Here is a 17,812-nt window from a genome sequence, read left to right as displayed (position 1 = left end):
TTTACACAGAACTCTCTGTGCACTGAAGTGAAAAGAACAGGAGAGAGGAATCAGCACTTAAGGGATTCCTTCAAGAAAGGCCCTGGTTTTCTGTCTTCAAGGGATCTGGTAATTAGGTTTTTTGAGCTGCAATGACTGAGTGTATCATGATAACAACTGATAATGAGAATATTAACTGTGACAGAAAAAGAAGTAACCAGGAAAACATATATCGGTTAGGCAGAAATGAGAGCTTGAGATTTCTAAAAAATAAACAAGATTTTTAAAATCTCAATTTGGTAATGTCAGAGTCTTAAAAACAGTAACAATTATTACTGGGAAAAAAAAAAAAACCATTCTAGTCAATTTTTCTCCCCCATACATTGTTTCATATACTTCACAACTTTTGTAAACATATCAAATCCTCACCCTCCAAAATGACTACAGAAATTATAAACTGGATATTAGAGGTGACTTAAAGCTACCTAGAAAGGTTTTATTTAATTCAAACATGACTGATTTCTAATGCACATTTGTATCAAGGTAAGAAAATGTTTGTAAAGAGATTTCTTTTCCATTAAATACTATACAGCCATGAACTGATAAGATGGGTTTCATTTGCCTGACAGGAATCCATTATGAAGCTTTATCTAGTCATGAAGCCTGTGGAGATTAACTATTCTAGGTTCTGCAACACACTTTTCAGTAGCTACATCACACTAATTTTTATTCACAGAGTGGCTTTACCTCCAAGGCACTTTTACACTTATCTAATTTGTCCATGCAACATTCCTGTGAGACAGACCAGGACAGTTATTATGAACTCAGTTTAACAGATGGAGAAGCTGAGATATAGAATGGTCAAAGATAAGACATATATCATAAAATCATTGACTGAATGAAGGCCAGAGGCTGAACTTCCTGATTTCTATTATACTGCTTTAGTCAACTGATGTTCTGCCTCTGATTACATTACCATCAATTATCATGACTGAGTGACCACAGGGTAACTAATTCTTAGTAAACATTGGATATTCGACCTTTAGGCAGACAATTAATGGGAAAAGTCACAGCAATGAGCATCACAAAGTTAAAATATTTTTTAGCCTTTGACAATAACCTTTGTGTTGAGTAACTATCTCCTACTGGGAAATTCTTTGCAAATATATTGTTTTCTCAGAACCAGCACCTAATTCTCTAAGAATCAAGCAAGTTGAAAGGCTTTCGATGAATGATTAAAATGTGTTCTGTGGGGTGTAAGAAAGTAATTTTTACCCGATGTGTGTGCTCAGTCGCTCAATTGTGTCCGACTCTTTGTGACCTCATGGATTATAGCCTACCAGGCCACTGTCATGGGATTTTTCAGGCAAGAATATTGGGAGTGGATTGCCATTCCCTTCTCCAAGGGATCTTCCTGACCCAGAGATCAAATGTGGGTCTCCTGCATTGCAGGTGGATTCTTTACCATCCAAGCCACCAGGGAAGCCCCATTTTTTTACCCTACTTTTTGTTAGAGAAGTGAAGTCGCTCAGTCGTGTCCGACTCTTTGCAACCCCATGACTGCAGCCTACCAGGCTCCTCAGTCCATGGAATTTTCCAGGCAAGAGTCCAGGAGTGGGTTGCCATTTCCTTCTCCAGGGGATCTTCGGGACTGAACCCAGGTCTCCTGCATTCTAAGCAGACAGTTTACCATCTGAGCCTTGGTTCTTATTGCTATTATGATGCCATTTTGCATAAGCAGCTTTCAACATTTGAGAAAAGTAGTTTACTATTATTATTTTTAAACTTTAGGGTACCATTTTTGTTACCACTAGTAAGGAATGCCTTTTGTTAATTAATTCTCACCAGAAAATAAAAGAGCTATAGATCATTTATTATGTAACAGAATATGGCACTTTTGGTAGGTTGTCCCTCTATTTTCAACTGGTTTATAAATAGTCCTACTTAACACTTCATTCATTTTCTCAATATATATCCGGCAAGTAGTTTACCTTCAAAGATAAGCCAAGGAGTCACAGGCTCAAAGGCTGACAAAGTTTTAGGGGTGCGCTGCACTTTTCACCAGGTGGGTATCTTATTATGTTTCTCTGAAAAATCTGCCATGCTAAATTGACTATGACCATAACACAGAAGCAGAGGATGGCGCAACTTCAAGGTTTTACGCTACCATCTGTCTGGACATTAAAGCAGATTCAAACCTATTTACTAGGAAGTATCTATCAGGGCACATCTTCAGCTCATCCAGAAGGGTGGATGGCCCTTGAGGCCAGTATCCTTATTGTATCTTTATTTGATTCCTCAGTTTGCAAAACAAGTCAGTTCAACTTCGATTTCCACATTCTGTTGAAGCGTAAGTATTAGTATGCACTTGGAAGAAAGCTTTCCTCTTGAAACATGCCTATCAGTGCTACCAAATATTTAACAAACTCCACCTGAGGGGGTAAAAAAAGACATTTGAGAACAGCCGATTGAGGAACATACAACCTATTTTCTAGACTTTCTAAGATATGTATTGAGATCAACTCAGACCAGCACACAACTGCATTCTGCAAGTCTAAGCAGACTGGGCCTGGCCCACTGCACAGGACGCTCTGTAATGACGGGTGCCGTGTGTGACACCTTCAGTCCGCGCCGACACTTGGAGAGGAGACAGCCCCACAAAGCCAGCTCGCACTCCTCCCGGAAGCAGCTGTGCGAAGTGCTGGCTGTGAGATCATACAGGGCCACTTTTACACGGACTCCTTGGAGAAATTCCTTTCAAGTTTCTGTAACAAGAACAGTTTTGCTTCTTCTGAGCAAGAGATTTATTTTTTATCTCACTAAACATTAATTTGCAAAATTTTCTTCAACTGCCACACTAGCAGTAAAGAAACCACCTGCCAATGCAGGAGACGTTAAGAGACACGGGTTCGATCCCTGGGTCGAGAAGATCCCCTGGAGGAGGGCAGAGCAACTCCTTCCAGTATTCATGCCTGGAGAATCCCATGGATAGAGCAGCCTGGTGGTCTACAGTCCAGGGGGTCACAAAGAGTCAGACAGGACTGAAGTGACTCAGCACAGAAGGCTCATAGCCAAATTCTAACCACAGACAAGGATGTATGTACGTCATTACTGTCCAGGCTCAATGACAAACTTCTTTCCACTCTTCATTTTTAATAGCCTCATCCATGATTTCCATTCTTCTTTTGCTTTCTTTTCTATGTTTTAGAAGGTTTTCTTACATTTCAGCTATTCTTAAAGAGTCTTTTTGGAAGCCTTCTAGGATAGAGTCCACTATAAATAAACAGTCCATCAAAAGGGTCATCTTAAGGTATTTACTTAAGTTTCTTTATCAAATCTGAATAGTGAATGATATTAATGACACCAGAGAAACTCCCTCTGCACCTTTAAAAAGTGAGTTGACAGTGACCCTGCTCCTGTCACACCTCCATTCTAATACGGACAGGCTCCTACAGATTCTCCTTGGCTAAGCTGAAAGAGCATCTTCCCTGTCAGTGCCCTTGAAGTTATGTATAAACAATAAAATTTCTTACATATAACAAAGTCCACTCTTCTCTGTGTCAGCAGAGTAATTTAACAAACTCATTAACACAGGATTACCACTGAATACGCTCTTCTTGTCCTAGGGAGGATTGGGTTTCCATCTGGGAACTGGAACGAAAGGCTTAGATAACTGCACAGTGGAATGAAGGATTCGGTTCCCTCTGAGTCCTCTGCAACCATGAGCCTCATTGAATGCCTGCTGACTGACATGGGAAGGCAGGGAGCTGAGCTGGAGCACTGACTGGCTGAGAGAGAAGAGCTGTGGTGTGTTCGTCTTCTTGGTGTGATATTTATGCCAAAAAAAGGAAGCAAAGGCAGGTAAGAATTCAGAGAAAAAGCACAGCTTAGTCAGAAAGATGAAAGGAACTGTAAATTTCGACAGGTACAAGCTAGTAGGGATCCAGGTTGAAAAACAAATGCTTCTTTTTTTGTACCATCTCATATAGATATAAAATTAAAGAAATAGAAAAAAAAATTCTTTCTTGTAAGGAGAACTCTTAGGATTTACTCTCTTAACAACTCTCAGTTGTGTCCAACTCTTTGCGACCCTATGGACTGTAGCCCACCAGGCTCCTCTGTCCATGGGATTCTTCAGACAAGAATACTGCAGTGGGTTGCCATTTCCTTCTCCAGGGGATCTTCCTGACCCAGGGATTGAACCCACATCTCCTGCACTGGTAGACGATTACTACATAGCCACTAGGGAAGCCCACCTTAGTATTAGCTAGCACTTTGTAAGCTTTCAACGTCTATTTGTTGTATAAAAGTACTGCTTTATAAGTAGACTACTGAACTTTATTGCTGGCAATTTCTTTCCAATAAAAGTAACTGGCTGTCGAAGCTAGATAATCCCCATCTCTCCTCTTTGCACCAACAGGTTCTAGATGTATCTCTGTAAGACTTACCACACTGATACAGGTGTTGCTTTGCTTGTCTAGTATAACTGTATTCATTTGCTAGAACCGCCTTAAAAAAGCACCACAGAGGGAGTGGCTTAAACAACAGGAATTATTTTCTCAATTTTGGAAGTTAGAAGTCTAAACTTAAGATGTTGGCAGGGTTAATTTCTTCTAAGGCTTCTCTCTCTGGCTTCTAGGTGGCCATCTTCACCTGGTCTTCCTTCTATGTGTGTCTGTGTTCTAACCTCTTCTTAAAAGAACATCGGTGATACTGGATTAGGATCCATTCTAATGACCCCATTTCACCTCTTAAAAAGACCCTATCTTCAAATACAGTCTGAAATACTGGGGGTTAGGGTTTCAACATATGAATTCGGGAAGGGACTCAACTCAGTTTAGAAGAGCAACCTCCTTAAAGCAAGGGAGTATGTCTTTGATTTCTGTATCACTGGTATCTACAGGAAGTGGCACATAAAATACTCAATGAGCGCTGCTTATAGAATGACTATATTTCCACATTAGATGAGAAACTGGAAAAGTAAACCCTTCACTCTCTGGGTCATTTCTATGAGTCTAAGAATGTATGTACACAGTACAAAGTCACTTGAAGGGGAAGTAAGAACTCATAACTGTTCAGTCTGTTATTTACTCACTTCTTTCTCATTTACCCACTCTAACACTATGAAGAAGAGTACATTGCCACAATCTTAAGATATGGCAAGTCTGCTTAAGTTGTTTCTTTTCCCCTGATTTATACAGTAGTATATATGGTTACATGTATATGTAGCCACAATATTTATATATATTACAATACATGAACCGTGAACTTCCAGATGTTCAAGCTGGTTTTAAAAAAGGCAGAGGAACCAGAGATCAAATTGCCAACATCGGCTTGATCATCGAAAAAGCAAGAGAGTTCCAGAAAAACATCTATTTCTGCTTTATTGACTACGCCAAAGCCTTTGACTGTGTGGCTCACAATAAACTGTGGAAAATTCTGAAAGAGATGGGAATACCAGACCACCTGACCTGCCTCTTGAGAAACCTGTATGCAGACCAGGAAGCAGCAGTTAGAACTGGACATGGAACAACAGACTGGTTCCAAATATGAAAAGGAGTACGTCAAGGCTGTATATTGTCACCCTGCTTATTTAACTTATATGCAGAATACATCATGAGAAACGTTGGGACTGGATGAAGCACAAGCTGGAATCAAGACTGCCGGGAGAAATATCAATAACTTCAGATATGCAGAGGACACCACCCTTATGGCAGAAAGCAAAGATGAACTAAGGAGCCTCTTGATGAAAGTGAAAGAGGAGAGTGTAAAAGTTAGCTTAAAAGCTCAACATTCAGAGAACCAAGATTATGGCATCCAGTCCCATCACTTCATGGCAAATAGATGGGGAAACAGTGGAAACAGTGGCTGAATATTTTTTTGGGCTCCAAAATCACTGCAGATGGTGATTGCAGCCATGAAATCAGCAGACGAATGGATGAGGAAGCTGTGGTACATATACACCATGGAATATTACTCAGCCATTAAAAAGAATTCATTTGAATCAGTTCTAATGAGATGGATGAAACTGGAGCCCATTATACAGAGTGAAGTAAGCCAGAAAGATAAAGACCATTACAGTATACTAACACATATATATGGAATTTAGAAAGATGGTAATGATAACCCTATATGCAAAACAGAAAAAGAGACTCAGATGTATAGAACAGACTTGTGGACTCTGTGGGAGAAGGCGAGGGTGGGATGTTTCAAGAGAACAGCATCGAAACATGTATATTATCTAGGGTGAAACAGATCACCAGCCCAGGTTGGATGCATGAGACAAGTGCTCGGGCCTGGTGCACTGGGAAGACCCAGAGGGATCGGGTGGAGAGGGAGGTGGGAGGGGGAACCGGGATGGGGAAATACATGTAAATCCATGGCTAATTCATTTCAATGTATGACAAAAACCACTGCAATGTTGTAAAGTAATTAGCCTCCAACTAATAAAAATGAATGGAAAAAAAAAAAAGACGTTTACTCCTTGGAAGGAAAGTTACGACCAACCTAGATAGCATATTACTTTGTCAACAAAGGTCTGTCTAGTCAAGGCTATGGTTTTTCCAGTAGTCATGTATGGATGTGGAAGTTGGACTATAAAGAAAGCTGAGTGCCGAAGAAGTGATGGTTTTGAACTGTGGTGTTGGAGAAGACTCTTGAGAGTCCCTTGGACTGCAAGGAGATCCAACCAGTCCATCCTAAAGGAGATCAGTCCTGGGTGTTCATTGGAAGGACTCATGTTGAAGCTGAAACTCTGATACTTCGGCCACCTGATGCGAAGAGCTGACTTTTGAAAAGACCCTGATGCTAGGAAAGACTGAGGGTGGGAGGAGAAGGAGACGACAGAGGATGAGATGGTTGGATGGCATAAGCGACTCAATGGACATGAGTTTGGGTAAACTCCGGGAGTTCGTGATGGACAGGGAGGCCTGGAGTGCTGCAGTTCATGGGGTCGCAGAGAGTCAGACACGACTGAGCGACTGAACTGAAATGGAAACACATTAATATATCTTGATATGTATTTTCTCTACATAAAGTAAAAGAACTTCATTTAGAGTTCTATAGTTCTTAATTATCATAATATAATACTATAACATTTTCCTAAGTAGTGCAAGTTAAAAGCATGAATATAAAGTTACACAGATCTGGGCTCAAATGCAGGTTTTACCATTTACTATCTATGTAACTTCAGCAAATATGTAAGTTTTCTGTGCCTTGGTTTTCTCATATGTGAAACTGAGGCAATTATAATAACTGCCTTACAAGGTTATGAGAATTTAATAATGATTCAGGTAAAATTATAATACAGTATTTGACATATGCTAAGAATATATTAAGGGCTTCCTGGGTGGCTCAGTAGTAAAGAATCCGCCTACCAATGCAGGAGATGCAGGAGACGTGGGTTTAATCCCTGGGTTGAGAAGATTCCCTGGAGTAGGAAATGGCAACCTGCTCCAGTATTCTTGCCTGGGAAATTCCATGGACAGAGGAGCCTGGCAGGCTACAGTCCAAAGGGTCGCATACAACTGAACAACCAAGCATGCACGCAAGAATACATAAAACAATTACTATCCAAAAACAGGATAATAATGGCACCATAACACTACATCATATAAATGCTGAACATCTTGTTCTTCCCATTTTTCCCCTATAATAGGTCTGAAATCTTGGTCTACGCCTTGCTCTTAAGATCTATGTCTTTGCTGTTTCCGTAAATTGAGAGACTAACACATTAAGTCAAGAAGTCTTTTATTTTCAAGTAAAATCATAACCAGAAGGGACAATAAATAAAACCTATTAATAATGGAGTTCTCAGAGATAGAAATGGATGCTAAGACAGGCAAAAACTCTCCTGGCTTCTCTCCAGTGTAACTGAGATGGCCCTCCTTATGAGAAAAGTTTGAAAACAAGTAAGTAAGAAACAAATCAATACTGTTAAAATTTTCTCTGTCACTGGAATAAACAATGAGTTGTCTCAATGTGATTTTCTGGTGCTGGACTGTAGGCAAAGATGGGACAATAGCATCATGGCTCCTTTTTTTTTTTTTTTTAAGTATTCCATAGCAAGGAAGAAATTCAAGCACCATGAACCCCTGTTTCTTTCATCAAAATGCTGAGCAGCTAAATGTGAATGGTTCATTTAACTCCATATAATACAAGTGGATTTTTAATGTCTCTAGATATAACAGCCCAAAAATAAGCTAGTATTTTCATAAGCCTATTCTACCAGAGAAATTAAATATGGCTTTGGCTGTACTAGTATCCTGATTTTCTGTTCCCCTATTATATAAGCACTCCAAATAGTCAATCTGTTTACCAGTACGAATTAAAAAATGGTACTTCTATCATAAATGGACTGGAAATGTTCTAGAGCAAACTTAATCAGAACTTCAGTAGACTTTCCCAAAATGTAACAATCTATCCATCTGTAAAAGGCAACTAGCTAATCAGAGTTTTGCCTCAGTTCAGTCACTCAGTCATGTCCAAGTCTTTGCGACCCCATGAACCGCAGCACGCCAGGCCTCCCTGTTCATCACCAACTCCCGGAGTTTACCCAAACCCATGTCCATTGAGTCGGTGATGCCATCCAACCTTCTCATCCTCTGTCATCCCCTTCTCCTCCTGCCCTCAATCTTTCCCAGCAACAGGGTCTTTTCAAAATGAGTCAGTTCTTCACACCAGGTGGCCAACGTACTAGAGTTTCAGCTTCAACATGAGTCCTTCCAATGAACACCCAGGACTGATCTCCTTTAGGATGGACTAGTTGGATCTCTCTGCAGTCCAAGGAACTCTCAAGAGTCTTCTCCAACACCACAGTTCAAAAGCTCAGCTTTCTTTACAGTCCAACTTCCACATCCATACATGACCACTGGAAAAACCACAGCCTTGACTAGACGGACCTTTGTTGACAAAATAATGTCTCTGCTTTTTAGTATGCTGTCTAGGTTGGTCATAACTTTCCTTTCAAAGAATAAGCGTCGTTTAATTTCATGGCTGCAATCACCATCTGCAGTGATTTTGAAGCCCCAAAAAATAAAGTCAGCCAATGTTTCCACTGTTTCCCCATCTATTTGCCATGAAATAATACAATTTAGGAAAAACATTCATCATCTTTCCCAGATTCATATAAACCAAAAATTTCAACATTAAATGGAAATGATCAATGGAGTTTTAAGCTAAAATTATGTTCAATAAGAGATAATCAGTTCAGTACTAACATCAGAGATACAAGTTTCTGAAACTGTCCAAAAATTTTTCTAAGAAAACAATAAAACATAAAATTTGCCTTAGATTGCCTTTAATTAAAAATGTTTTTGAAAATTTGAAACATTTAGGAGATAAATATTAAAAAATATAAATTATAAAAACATAATATAAACGACACTGTGGAAAACAAATAAAACAAATTTAAATTACCAATAATCTTAAACTGCCAGGTTATAATATTCTATACTGGAAGTGTCAAGCCTGCAACTGCAGCCTGTTTCTAAAACAGGTGTCCAGGAGAATGTCGCTTGATCTGATGCCTCCGAGCTTTGGTAAGTGATACTGACACTGCAGCCAAGAACTGGAAAATCTGCTTTGCCTAGGTCTCTGAACTGACCACACTCTATTCAAGCAGCTTCAGCATTTGAACACCAAGCAAATATGCTATGTTAATTACTGTAATAGGATCTTGACATGAGCTAATCCCTGTTCCTATTAACTTCTCGAGTAAATGAAGCTCTAATGCTTAACTGATAACAAGCGCTGGGATAATCCAGAGCAATATAAAATTTAACAGATGAGAGGGCAATAAGTAGTGGCCATTCATGTTTTTAACATAGTATTTATTTTACTTGGCAGAAGATAGTGCATGAAAACCACATTCTGGTGTAGCATTAAAAACTGAAACCAAGGCAGTTGTGGGGGGGGGGGTAATTTTTATTTTGATCTTCATATTTTCTCTATACTACTTTTCAGACGTGCTGGCAGTGGTGATCATAGGATATCACAGAATTTGATGATCAGACAACAAGAATCAGAAACTGATATGGTCTCACATTTTGTTAACCCATCCAGTAATTACTTGCTTACAACAGCACACTTAACAGCACTGACTCCTATCTCCATAACCTATCTCCATAAAAGGTGTTTTTATCTAAATCATATTATCCTCTTATACCAGTCTAGGAAACCAAAGCATCATAACTTACAGAAACAATGTTATAAGTCAAAACTTATTTTTATTAACATTAACTCTAAAAACATAACCCTACATGGAGTTAGTAATTTGAAACATTGTTTTATTTATTGAGAAAAAGCAGTAGCACACTAGATTCTATACTAGTTTAAATATTTCTGTAACACCCATTGATAGTAGTACTTTAAAAAAAAAAAGTGACTCTAACCACAAAGATACTATGACCAAAGGATGAGTGGGTCTAGAGTCATGTATGATCTGTTCAGGTTAAATAAACATTCACCAAATGCCTTTCATGTGTCAGATATTATACTAGACTTCAAAAACCGCTACAGATATCCTCCTTCTCACCCCAACCATTATAGCTCCTGCCACGGCTGCAGGTTAATTCTCATACAACAGATACTTACTGTGGAAAATACAAACTAAGTGAAAAATAACAGCTTATCAAATAGCATGTTATGATTCCATTTCTAGAAAACAACATCTGTCCTTGTGTGTTTGTGTGTAAGTGTGTTTTAAACTGTGAACTAATTGTGGGTATCTTGGGAGGTGTAATTATATATGAATTTTTATTTTTGCTTTCTGTTTTCCTATAGTTTGGAAATGTCACAATGAATGTGGACTACCTTTAAGAGGCAAAAGCTACTTAAAAAAAAAACACCCACATACTCTGTGTTGTGTTCTTGACACATTTATTATTTAATAGTGGGTTAAGGGCAAGGGTATTTATATTTGGTTCTTAAATAAGATATTGTGACTCCCTGAGCTCCATTTTAAGTAGTAACTAGAAACATTACCCTAAGCAATAATTATGTAAGACAAGAGAGGAACATGCAAGTAAATCTTAACCTTATTCAACTTTAGAGACACTGTTGTTTCAACTATTACAAAACAGAGTAAATTAAAAATGAGGAGGGAACTTGAGCAGTCATGTCAAGTAATCATCTGTTAGGGCCAGCAAGCAACTCACACAAGCAGCAAGGTCCTGTGGTGGGATCCCTGTATTAACATTCACACCTAAACCTTGTAACATTTGAAAAGTCACTTGTTCAGAAACGCTGAGGTTTAATAAGTGCTAGTGTAGTACACTCACTTAAGAGCTTAGCCTTTCCTGCTTTTTGGAATTTAAGAAACAATAAAATACATTTAGATAAAAAATATTTTAAAGAAGCATGTTATGACCTAATCCAAAAAGCAAAGCGTTTATGAATAGATCCAAAGGTAATTATATCTTTCAAGGCTTAGTTTGAAAATGCAATCTTTTCTCTAGGGCTCAAGGTTCTTTATCTTACATCATTAGTTACTTTTCGGCTAAATGAGAGTCCTCACTTTTCTAATTTGTGAAATAATGAAGTTCTTTGGGGTCCCTTTGAGTCTTAATATTTCATTATTCTCCGAAATGCCACATTAATCATTATTTTTCTTAGTTCTGATAGGAACTAATAACTGACTCAATTGGTATTTTTAGTTTTATTTTCACAGAGCCCAGAATTACTTTTCATTAAAACAGGTTCTAACAAATACCTATTAATATACTCATACATACTTACTGCCATAATAACTATACATAGAAATAAATATTCTAATAAAATTTCTAATCTTTCAAAATATTAAAAAAAAAATCAACATTGGTACAAAGCCTTCTCAAGAAAAATTTAAAATCAAATGACCAACCTGATAACCTGGTTGCAGTGGGCACACATTGGAGTTCGTTTCCCTGCAGGAATATGCTCGGCCCTTTGCACCAAAGTGTCCTCATCACTGGGCTGAGGCTGCCCTCTGGCTGAGTTGGCTGGTGCCACGACTCCTGTGGATGGTCCACTGCTTGCGACTCTTCCAGCGGAAGGTGCTAGGAGTTAAAACAAGGGAATCAGAATGAGAATAAACCAAATATAAGCTTTTCCTAATAATCAAATGATAACACTGCATACATGTGTGCTCAGTCCTATTGGACGCAGTGACCCCATAGACTGCAGCTTGCCAGGCGCCCCTGACCATGGAACTTTTCAAGCAAGAATACTGGAGTGAGTTGCCATTTCCTCCTCCAGGGGATCTTCCCAACCCAGGGATGAAATCCACATCTCTTCAGTCTCCTGCATTGGCAGGCGGATTCTTTACCACTAGCACTGCCTGGGAAGCGCCCCTGCTCAAAAAACACTTCACTTTAAAAAATAATCTATCCACTCACTTCTTCACTCATTCACTCACACTTTATGGAGAGATTATGGATCAAATGCTGGACTGAGACTACAGAGTTAAATAGAAAAATTCAAAGATTGTAATCCAGTGAAAGAGTTATGATAGATGACGGGAGAGAATATTTTCCAGAGGAGATATGGTTAATATCGAATACAGATGGTAAAATATTTCTAGTCATCCAGATGTCTCTGATAACCATTAATTATATTTAACTCAAAATGTATCACAGGTACATTACAGATGCCAGTGTGTTGAGGACAGAAACAAAAATGAACCCGCTACATTCTCTCCTGTCCTGTATTGCCTAAGAATACTGTGAAATTGGTCACCGGTCATATAAGGGAGATACAAAAGAATCATCCTAGGGCTTTCCTCTCCCTCACCTGTGGTTATAATGGATTCTGCTGATTCTTCATTCCTGGTTCCTTTGCCCCCGATGCCTATTCCTACAATACCGTCCTGGTTTATGTCCTCAAGGCCTCCCACCTGAACTAACACCAAATGTCTTATTCTCCGCTGCCCCTGCAGACTGAAATCTTACTTGACCAGAATTCTGCATAAATCATTCCAAGGATCTGTCTCTTCTTACAGCAGTGAGTGCAGTCCAAGCTTCTCAGCGCCACATATAGGTCCCTGCAGTGGTCTCCATCTTCCCCACAGCCTCACTTGTCACCATCCTCTGCCTTTCTCTTTACTACAGTGAATACCGGACTGCCTCACTGTCCCTGTGAGGCATCTGTCCATTCACAGCCTGTCCTCAGTCTCATTTCTCTACTTTCCCTCATTCACTTAGTAACCACTACTTGGTACAATGCCGCCCAGGAGTCAACTGCTCTAAAGTCCTCCCCCAACCACCTCTCCCCACTGCCCCTCCACATAATCCAGATTAATGTCTCTTTTCCATGTTCCCATAATTTTCTGTGAATGACTTTACAGAGGATTCTCCCTGAGGGCAGGAACTAGGTTTTATTCCTCGCCCCAGCAACTAACACAGTGTCTAGAATGAATGAATGAATGAGTAAACTGGAATCAATACATGAATGAACAATTGCAAAATCTGTAAAGGATTAAAACCAACAGAAGGCCTATTCTTCACCTGCGGGTGATTAAAATGTAGTGGAAGAGAAAAGGCTTATAAATTCTAATGGTTTAAAAGAAACAATTTTTTAAGAAAAGCATATAAATAATACAAATTAACAGGATGTGTGTATGTATGTGTGTACAGTTATATATGCATGTGTGTATATCGACAGGATTCATATTAAAGGTGTGGTTAGAACTGGATAAACTTAATTAGGATAACTGAAAAACTAATTCTTCCTCACGAAAATAAAGCCTACTTGCAATTTTAGATCCAAAAAGTCAGCATTTATAAACACCTAGCACATCCCCTCCAGCGCTCTGCCTGGCACCTTAGCTGTGAAATGGCATTTTATAGGCTGGGAGCTCAACTAGTATCCATGTTTCAAGAGATTCAACTGAACTAGGAACATGTTTTAGGCTCACATTTTCTCTTACAGAATGGGAAAGAAAATTACTCTAATACCCATACTGTGTATGTTCTTCCTTGTTTCCTAACTTATACTTTCTCTTACAGAAATGGGAAAGAAAATTACTGCAATATCCATACTGTAATCCATACTGTAGAGAGAATATCCTTTCTTCCTGTTCTCTCACTAACGTATACAACTCTCCTTCAGGTTCTATATGCAGGCCCAACTGCTCTCAGAGAAATGCAGATAAGCATTTTCAATGCCAAATCATGTTCCTGTCATTGGCTTCAAGATACGCAACATGGGTTTCATCTGCTAGGACGTATTACCAGCTCATCCTCAGAAATCCGAGGTGTCTGAATTCTCCCACTTACTCAGGAATGGTCCTCTGGCTCCTCTGTCCCTGTCAGTTCCCAGACCCTAACAGCTGGTCCACTGGAAATGTGTTCAAGGTCTGTTCATTAATCCAAACCCATGCTTTGGCATTTGAGTCCTGGGCTTCCCTGCTGGCCCAGACGGTAAAGAATCCACCTACAATGCGGGAGACCTGGGTTCAATTCCTGGGTTGGGAAGATCCCCTGAAGAAGTGCATGGCAACCCACTCCAGTATTCCTGCCTGGAGAATCCCATGGACTGAGGAGCCTGGTGGGCTACAGTCCATGGGGTCACAAAGAGTCGGACACGACTGAGCGACTAACACTTGAATCCCTCAAGTCTGGACAATTATAAGTCTCCTAACCAGTCTGTCTGCTGCCATCTCTTTTTCAACCTAATCTGCTAGGTTATTTTTCCAAATACACTACTCTGCTCATATTTTCTTGCTTACAAAGCTTTCATAACTCCTCCCTGAAAGCTACATGCACCACTGAGAGTCTAGTCCCTCCACGAGTTCATGCCAGTCTTCTTTACAATCTTGTCTTCTCTGCTCAGCCAAATAACCACCTTTATCAACAAACTCAATTATCTTTATTTAACATTTAACTTGTGCCATCCTTACCTGAAGGCACTATTCTCAAATCCTTACAACAGCCCTATGATGTAGGCATGATCAGTACCATGTTTTTACTCTAGCTGAGGCAAAGAGAGGTTAAGTAACTAGCCTAACGTCAAACAGCAAATAAAGGGCAACCCTAAAGCAGGCAGTCTGGTTCCACAACCTGTGCTCTTAAACACCATGCAGTTGTCTACTCATTGTCCCTTCCCTGAGTGTGCCGTGCTGGGCCCTGCTTCTATGACCCCTGGCCAATGAAATGTCCCTTTCTCCACAGCTATTCATGGTTTTCCCATTCTGCAAGGCTCATAGAAATTCTGTTTTCTTCCCCAGTATTCCCTGACCATCCGAGCCAGAAGTGTTCTCTTGTCCCTGTTAACATATTTAACACACCCATCTATGTAATATATTTGCTATCTATCAATATTCTATAATATCTTTTCCTTCCTATGTCAATGATAAACTTGGTGAAATAAGAACTTTCTATTAACTTCTTTCTAACATTACCAGAAAACTGCCTTAAAAACAGAAGGCAAAAAATTAATATTTAATCAAGTAAACAAAAAAGGGAAGGTTCCAAATCACTTTCATTTTGCCTTTTTAAAGAACAGGATTGAGATAGTTTTAAAATGTGGATTAGGTTCAGGATTTCAAACAGTGGGAAAGTTACCAATTGAAAAATCTCAAAATCAGACCTCAAAGGGAGTCAAACCCTTTCATCTACCATATGCCTTTATTTTATCACATTATCTATGCATAAGCCCTAAAGTACTGAGTCACTGAGGCATTTTTAGCAATAAAAGAGTGTAGTAATTTTCCATCGGTCATTGTAAAATGGGACATAATCCATCTGGCCCATGCCTCAAGGAGAAGATACATGGGGGAACTAAGTTATTTAACACGAGAAGCCATTTCTGAACACGAAACATGTGACTGTGTCTTAAACACAGAAAGAGGCTCTAAGCTCACTGCTGTACCTTCCTTGGGGAGAAAGCCTTGCTTTGTGTTAATGCTCCATTTCAGCCACTTTGGATGAGACAGAAGTTCTCACACCTCTGTTTTGTTGCTGTGTTGCGAGTACATTGGCCCGTACACAAAGCTCTACAAGCTTGTTAATTACCAAGCCCCAAACATTTCCAAGGAACAGCTATTTCCCATATGAATAAAGTGATGTTTCATTTCTTCAGATTGAATTTCTCACTAATCCAGCACAGAAGCAGGCAACTTCTGAGCCATCAATTACCAACCCCTGGCCTCTGCTCATCTAGCTTATTGGGGAGAGGGAGGTGTGGGAAGGTGAGGTTTTGGAAAAGGGGAAGCACCACAAATGAGTCTAGCTTCCTTTAAAATTCTGTAGAAAACTGCACTGCCACACAGATAAAAACAGCCTCCCATGAGGGGTACAGAGACCAAAATATCTCAGATTTATTGACCCTGCCACAAAAATCAATTTTATGTAGGAAAAAATATACATCTCTTTAGGGATAGCAGTTTAAAGATCTCAATCTACTGATCTGTAATAAAACCAGATTTTTCTTTTAAGTTCTAATAAAAGTATTAAATGGGAGCTCTGAATTAGCTCCATTTCATAATCTAGAAATCTAAGTCACAAAAATGTAAGTGACTTATTTAAACTGAATAATGAGTGAGTCACAAAGAGAACATTAAAAGGAGGTTAGTTTTTGACTCAAGCTTTCCTTTTTAACCTTAATCTTGAATGACTTCCATTAAATTAGGCTTGTTTTGTGGCTGATCTCTACCCAATGGAACCAAGTTTAAAAGTTAATTTTTTTCTTTTGTATCAAATATATTTCAGCACCAAAACTCATCTAGAAATTTAAAGTCAGTAGCTATTCTCCAAACTAACAGTGTTAGTGAGATATCTTTTACTAACTTTAGAGTGCTTACTTACGAGTTTTCTAAAGGTTTGGAATGAAACACATTCTAAGCTTTTATTTTCAAGCACTATGATAGTCAAGCCTAAGATTACAAACACTAACATTAAATAAGTTAATATAAATTAGTTGGAAAATCCAGCAGCACACTAGAATACTTTCTCAGCATTTAATATGTAAATTGTCAAATTAATCAAGTAAAATATAACTAACACACAAAATGTTAAGTTCTCTGTTTTTAAAATGTCTGTCATAGTGATATATCTGAGTATTCTAAAGGGTAATACTTTTTTAAAAAGCAAATAAACCAACTTACTAATTATGAGACTTACTTTACTGCAAAGAAATGAAGTCATCTCTTTTGGACTACAGACAATATATTGGAGATAAAGAATTTTAAAAAACTGAACCACGTAATATTCATTAATTTAGTAGAAAACATACCTCCCGTTACTGGGGAAATCTCTGTGACATATCACTTGGAAAGATAAAGTGAAAACTCTTTACTCTAGAAGGATCTTAACTGCATTCTTCCCCAAGCAGATGATTCAAGTTTGCATTAATTTAGCAAATCAGTTAACATAAGTTTTAAGCACTCTTATCCTGAGGTTTAATTTTCTTTTCTAACCACTGTTAAGTCCTAACCAAGTGATTTTTCAAGTTGATCCAAGTAAATCCTCTGTAATGGGGCACATAAGAATATAACTGGGGATTTGTATAATATTATAAAAGACTATGTAATATATACGGAATTAGAAATTATCTAATTATTTACTATGTGGTTCAAATATAGCTAAGCTCACTAAAAGGTACTTGTTTATTTAAAAAGAGTTTCTGGAGAGAAAACACAGATTAAGACCTTCAGAACTCCAGGTAGTTCAATGTGTGAATTCTCTGAAAACAGATGTTTTCCAACTGTAATAAGGTAGGTTATATGACATTTTTGCTTTCTATCTCTGTTCAAAAAAAGCTGTTAGCTCTAAACCAATATTCTTAAAAACAAAGAGTAGTGAAGATTATAATGTATACATTAAATACCTGACCAGGCTGTACCTGAATAAACATAAAA

The 17,812-nt window shown here is 38.6% G+C and overlaps 1 protein-coding gene across 9 annotated transcripts in view; it reads right to left on the bottom strand.

The window, feature by feature from the left end:
- PDLIM5 (PDZ and LIM domain 5) overlaps positions 1 to 17,812 on the bottom strand; it is a 231,114-nt gene that overhangs the window by 12,334 nt on the left and 200,968 nt on the right. For all 9 annotated transcript variants that reach the window (XM_070452156.1, XM_070452155.1, XM_020906712.2 and 6 more), the window contains one exon: positions 11,840 to 12,014. In XM_070452156.1, coding sequence (XP_070308257.1) covers positions 11,840 to 12,014 — 175 coding nt within the window. The remainder of the gene's footprint in view (positions 1 to 11,839; positions 12,015 to 17,812) is intronic.

Source organism: Odocoileus virginianus, chromosome 21, assembly GCF_023699985.2.
Source record: "Odocoileus virginianus isolate 20LAN1187 ecotype Illinois chromosome 21, Ovbor_1.2, whole genome shotgun sequence".
In the NCBI taxonomy this organism is placed as follows: Eukaryota; Metazoa; Chordata; class Mammalia; order Artiodactyla; family Cervidae; genus Odocoileus; species Odocoileus virginianus.
This window is presented reverse-complemented; position numbering and strand designations above follow the sequence as displayed.